Genomic DNA, 6,498 nt, shown 5'->3' on the forward strand with positions numbered 1-6,498 from the left:
AAACACGCCATGATAGTTCTTAGCTAAGCTGACGAATTTCGGGTACTTATTCTCGCTTCAGTCAATTAAGTACCTGTCAACAAAATTGCACTAAACATGACGGCACTCCAAATTCGCGCCGTGGTCAGCCCGGCAACGTCGGAAATAGTATGGCAACGTCGCAAATGTATCTGTACACAACATTTGTGACACACACATACGTAAAATTGATGAAAATTTAACTATGATTATTGCATGATTTCTGTATGAAACATTGTTTTCCTATTAATTTCGCGCAAACGAATATTCGAAAGTAGATAAATGCGGAAATATTTATGTACTAATAGTGTGTAGTGACTTAATGCAATGCGATTGAATTTTGTATGAAAATCGAACCACCTTAAACATTATTTGACGCTGAAATGTTTTGATTGAGCATGTGTAATCAATCTTTGTTTGCTACTTTTCTATTGTATTTCTGATTGTAGGTGTTTTAAAATATTGTCATTTTTGGATTGTACTTAATATGTAGGTACTGTAAAAAAACTTTATGTTGTGCGTTGCTGTGTCCGAGCGTTGACACTTTTCATTTAAGTAAACTTAAATGTAATAATCTGTAGCTACATGTGTGATCCTGCAATTGGCTTTCCATCTCTTATTAATTTGGCATACTCTGTATAGATAGCTGTTGGATCTCCATAACATAAATAAATAATATAGAGGCCAAACGACCGAACGAGATGCACTTATGGAAATTTCAGTAGGAGTAGCAGAGAAAGCGGTATTATTGCTTGTCCTTGTCACAGTCTCACTTTTTGTTTGTTCCCGACCAAAAATTTAGTATGGTTTATGGTGGGCAACAAATAACCCGACCGAGTTACGTAGCTTGTTTTTGGTATGTTGTCAGGAATGTTAAAACGTGTTTTTAATATTGTCGCTTTGCGTATGTTTTGTCCCTCACGGAGGCTTGCGTATAGGCTCATCTATGTAATACTAGGTCTATGGATAATTCATGAATTTTCGAACAGCGCATGACATTGACAGACGTCATCGATGTTAAGTTAATATAATCAACAAAAATGATAACACAATTTGAAAGCCAAACGAAATATTAGTTTCTAGGTGAATCTTGCCCTAGCAAACTAACCGGAATAATTTACTACAGTTATATCGCTTCTTCAAATGAATCAAAACAATCGTTGAGGTCAAAAAGCGGTCGAACTACCCAGTTGAAGCTTAGATGATTAGCATCTTAATCGGGCCGTAGCGTGATGAGTGTAGAGCGAGTGGTGGTACGCCGCGCACGGCCCAGCGACGCGGCGGCGCGGGCGCAGCTACTGCGTGACGCGTACGCCGCGCTCAACAACGACGCCTTTATGTATTTCTTCTTCCACGAGGTGAGACCGAGCCCTACCGGTTTGATGGCTTGTATGTAGGGCTGTCATCTCAAAATCCGCCATACCCGAGCAAAGACTTAAAAAAAACCCGGATATTTGGCGTAAATCGCATTTTTTCCCAGGAAGTGTATTTATACGGTTTTTACTTACTTTGTGCACAATAATGCCGGTAAATAATTAAATTCAGTAAGGTGTTTCCTCACATATAGTGTCCTTTGGCTTTTCCCTGGACACTTTTTCAAACCCGCCAGATGGCCCCTGGACAGTTTCCAAAAAAGTACAAACCCGGGGAACCGCGGACGGCTGGCGAATGGCTGCCCTACTTGTATGGATGACAAACTTTAAGTAATTAGTTTTAGAGGTCAATCTTTGGTTTGTGTTGATAAGTTAGTGAGTCATTAAACCACATCATGACATTACATTTATTTAATTTAACCTGTAATACCCTGCAGAGAGTGAACACCATTTAAATATATGTAGTAAGAATGATTATATTAGTTTGAGTAGGTAAATCACTTGTTTGCAGGCCACATTGCAAGCGGTAGTACTGGTGGGTGCCGGGTTGTTCATATTCTTTGGCTGTGGACTTGGCACGCTGGCGGCACTGCCGGTGCTGGCAGCCGTAATCGTGTTCCTGGCTGTGCAATTAGCACATGATCATATGGCATCTGTACAGGTATTGTAATATTTACTTTATGAATAAAAAAAAATGGCTGCACTTAGTAAGTTACAATTGTTAATTATTTTGCTACAAAAAGGTCCTGGACTTAAATTTCTAAAAATAGCACTAAGATGGATGAGCTCTTACACATTACAATGCTTGTTATTACTTTATAATAGTTAGGATTAAGGTCAATGTGTCTAATTCTGTCATAGGGACTATTCCGTCCACGAGCGTAGATTTATTTGGTTTTGAATTGTAGGGAAAAAAACAATTTGCTTTTGATTGCTTAAACTAAAACTAATTGCTGCTTTGTCGATGAAATTATCAATTTTTCTCATTGTTTGAAAAAAATGCTAGTGAACGGAATAGTCCCTATGACGGAATTAGCCACATTGAAATGCATACACACATGTAACACCTCTACGCGCAGTCGCGCATCGCATCTGTATACGCGCATGTAACACCTCTGGAGTCGCAGGCGTCCATAGGCTACGGTGACTGCTTACCATCAGGCGGGCCGTATGCTTGTTTGTCACCGCTGTGGTATTAAAAAAAATTGACCTTACAACGCCTTGGGGGCAATTTCCGAAAAGATTATGTGTGGTCATATTATTTCCATGTACCTATATAGGTATTTCTCACAATGACCTATTTGAACTCCCATTATCACAATTCTCATATTCTTTTTTGTGTCAATGCTAATGAAACTAATGAATGAAAGTCAGCGTCAGGGACAATTGAAATTTTAAAAATAAATATGTATATGTCGTAGGCCGATCGTAATGTTCCTGTGTAATGTTTTGACGATAGTCACATTAAACCAATACATAAGTAGGATAGGTTCGTTAGGTTGCTTCAGATGCCCGAAGGACGAACTACCCAGAAATAGGAGCCCCGCGACGCGGGGCTCCGTCGACTCAGGGAACGAGTCAAAGATTTTCACGTTTCACGATATGTCTGATCTTACGATCGGCCGCCGACATATGTATATCAATGTTTTAGGTTTCTTGACTTGACTTCTTTGACTTTTCTACATTTTTGTATAGAGAATTCGCGATGTTATTAAATTGTCTCGTCCAGGCGGCGCGCCTCCGCACGGAGCGCTCGGGCTGGGTGGCGGAGCGGCGCGGGCCGCCGCGGCCGCCGGGCAGCGGCGCGCCGGCGCGCGTGGCGGTGGAGCGCGACGGGGGTGCAGGCGCAGGCGCAGGCGCAGGCGCGCTGGTGGGCACGGTGGGGGTGGCGGCGAGCCGCGCGGCGGAGGGCGGGTGGCTGCAGGGGCTGGCGGTGGCGCCGGCGTGGCGGCGGCGCGGGGTGGGGCGCGCGCTGGAGGCGGCGGCGCGCGAGGCGGCCGCGCGGGAGCTGCGCTACGGCGCGCTGCACGCCGTCACCAGCGCGCTGCAGCCCGCCGCGCGCGCCATCCTCCACGACGCGGGGTGACTTATCGACCTTATCCGATTCTAATTCTTACCATATTATATAAGTAAACTCGTTTGTCGGCAGAGCGAGGCGCCTATAATTTGTAGGCGTGGAGGGTTGATTTACCTTAGTGATTATGAATTTCGCGTCCGACAGAGTGATTGCCCGAATAATGTTTTTTTTTTAATTATCTTATTATTACGTCGAATCATTTTTGTTATAAATGAGATTATTTTTTTACAGGTGGCAATGCACGGCGGCGTACGCGCGGCCGCTGCTGGGCGCGGCGCTGACGTTGCCGCTGGCGCGGCTCGAGAGAGACCTCGTCGAGCCCGCGTGACGTGACTGACGAAGTGACGACACGGACTTGACGGACTGAAATACGACGTCGTCCCTCCACGACTGATTACTTGCGATTTGTCACTCTTAAAAGAGACTAACGATAAATGACAAATGCGAGGTGAACATATTACAGAAGAATCTCAACATTCCATCCAATTTCTTTTATTCAACTAAACATTTTGTAAGCCTGATAAGATTTTGATATTATGTTTATTTTAAAGGGTGATTTAACACAAACTTATAAACTATTACACCTAAGATTTATAAGTGACTAGCTGACTAGTAACAATAAAGAGCGAGAATTTACATTAAAGTAGATTAAACAATGGTAAATTAAGTAAGTAGGTACAGTCAGCAGCAGAAATAGGCAGACAGGGACGGCAATGTCACTCTGAACGAAATTAATACCAATGAGTTGAAAATAACTGCGGCTAGCTGTACCTACCGCGTCTTAAATTCTGTGATAATCGACTGATTTTTAAGTAAATCATAAATAAATCATAAATCATTTATTTTTCGTGATAAACTTAGTGTACATACAAAAGTAAAATTAAATGCTTAATACAAACATAATTACAAATTGTTTACCACGAAATGGGCTCGCCTCAGCATAATGCTGACCCGAGAGTCGGCGCTGGTCTTCCGGCGAGTCCATTATGGTGGGCCACGAACGCAGCTGTACGGCACGGCCTCATAGAACTGAACGCAACCACTTGCGGCGGCTGCCAGCGCCATCTGGCCTAAGTGATCGCAACTTGCGATTCGCAAGGTAGTTAATAAGTGCATGTGAATCTTGTTAATTTAGAGTTTTATGATCCGAGTGACCAATAATAGTACATTATTGTCGAGGCTCGGAAGTAGCTACTTGCAGGCTGAGGATTCGTTTTAAACGGACGACCTTGGGAGTCCGTTTAATTGAATCCGAAGCCAGCAAGTAGCCTTCCAGCCGAGTCATATATAGTGCTTTTCTCAAAAATAGTGCAAGAAAAATAAATATAATAGAAATATTTTACAGAAGCAACGTTCTTACGTATATATTTTCACAGAAAAAAGTAGAAACAATTGGAAAAATTTGCATAGCCGCCTTTTATTTTTGTAATTAAAAAATAGAAGTGTATTTTTCTGCCGAAAATACGCCAACCTATTTGAGACAGCTAAATTGTCGCGGTACCAACATTATAATAATAAGTACTAAGGCCCCATTCGCACGGCAGCTTTTTCAACGCGCGTTAAAAAACCGTTTGAATGACACAAATGGATAACCATGTATCTATTCACACGACAGCGGTGGCACTTTTTATCAAGCGTTGTTGGACTTTCGACTTTAAGCCTTGGTCGTTCAATCTAATTTAGAGTGCAGACAGATTCAAGCGCTTTTTTAACGCGCGTTGAAAAAGCTGCCGTGCGAATGGGGGCTAATCATCTGTTTGGCTGTTTAATGAGCCTGTAGTGCCTTCATTTGATATGGACATTTCAACTTTTAAAAAGTTTGGAACTCGACAAATAATGGAATTTGTATGCAACATTGCAGTCCCAAAATCGAGACTGCAATGTTTTTAACTTTTTAATTTTTGATTGATCATAAACTACGCACTTCGCGACCTATTTTTTAAACGGCAAAGTCGACTTTGCCGTCCATTTTTGAGAAAAAAAGTTATAAGTACTTATATGAATTGGTAATGCTTCTACATTTTTATACTTTACGATATTATATTACTTATTACAAATTACCTAAGTTTTTTTATTTGAAATTTGGAACGATTTCTTTAAAAGTTTGTAAATATTTAAATTGTCATAAGCTCATGAGTGTGGCAGATTTTAAATCCTTTTAGTACAATTTTGTTAAATGATTTTCATCATTTGCTAAAATTGCTAATAATAAAATAGTTGCTTATTGTTATTATTTACAACTAATATTATATGACAACTTTTTTTGAAAATGCTCACCTACATAATAAAAATTGGGCTAATATTTATTTTCATTTTTTTTTATTTAAATAAATCTATAACATTTCGCCTACACACAGTGGCGGATTTGCAGTCTTTGCCGCCCTAGGCCCCACCCCCAGGCCCTGTAGTCGCCCCTTTCTCATCACTCATAATATTTATTAAATTTTGAGTTATTTTATTTTGTTATCATCAGCGAATTATTTGTCATAATTTGCCGCTCTAGGTCCGGGCCTACTTGGCCTTACTTAGGGCAAATCCGCCATCACTGCCTACACACACTTTTGTACACGTAAAGAGCGATGAATGGGTCACAATGTATGTTAAATTTCTATACCAATACTTATTAACTAAGTCTTCTTTAATTTATTATATTGGGTAGACACCTGTGGCCTATTTTATAAAGCTACAAGTTACAATTTACAAGCGGAAGTCTCTTTCTAACCCTATGTGTTAGAACGAGACTTCCGCTTGTAAATTGTAACTTGTAGCTTTATAAAATAGGCCACTGGTAGACACTTAATTAATTAATTTGTCTTAAATTGATTCTGAACTGAACAAAGTTGGCAAAGCTTTCAACTAGCAACATTTTAAATAGAAAGCGAAGGCTGTTATCAATTAGCCCCCATTCGCACGACAGCTTTTTCAACGCGCGTTAAAAAAGCGCTTGAATCTATCCGCACTCTAAATTCGATTTAACGACCAAGGCTTAAAGTCGAAAAACCAACAACGCTTGATAAAAAGCGTCACCGC

At 40.8% G+C, this 6,498-nt stretch overlaps 1 protein-coding gene across 1 annotated transcript; it reads left to right on the plus strand.

The window, feature by feature from the left end:
• The first annotated feature begins 1,035 nt into the window (after positions 1-1,035).
• Positions 1,036-4,549, plus strand: LOC134801094 (uncharacterized). The gene is made up of 4 exons (XM_063773615.1): positions 1,036-1,376; positions 1,903-2,052; positions 3,121-3,473; positions 3,700-4,549. The coding sequence occupies exons 1-4, from the start codon at positions 1,251-1,253 to the stop codon at positions 3,794-3,796; spliced, it is 726 nt and encodes a 241-aa protein (XP_063629685.1). The 5' UTR covers positions 1,036-1,250; the 3' UTR covers positions 3,797-4,549.
• Positions 4,550-6,498: the final 1,949 nt, after the last annotated feature.

Source organism: Cydia splendana, chromosome 21 (assembly GCF_910591565.1).
Source record: "Cydia splendana chromosome 21, ilCydSple1.2, whole genome shotgun sequence".
Classification (NCBI taxonomy): domain Eukaryota; kingdom Metazoa; phylum Arthropoda; class Insecta; order Lepidoptera; family Tortricidae; genus Cydia; species Cydia splendana.

Excerpts from the sequence above, each read along its gene's own strand:
- LOC134801094 (XM_063773615.1), top strand. The coding sequence starts at position 1,251 with ATGAGTGTAGAGCGAGTGGTGGTACGCCGCGCACGGCCCAGCGACGCG. Across the intron at positions 1,377-1,902 it reads TGTATTTCTTCTTCCACGAG|GCCACATTGCAAGCGGTAGT; the intron begins GTGAGACCGAGC and ends ACTTGTTTGCAG. Across the intron at positions 2,053-3,120 it reads ATCATATGGCATCTGTACAG|GCGGCGCGCCTCCGCACGGA; the intron begins GTATTGTAATAT and ends TGTCTCGTCCAG.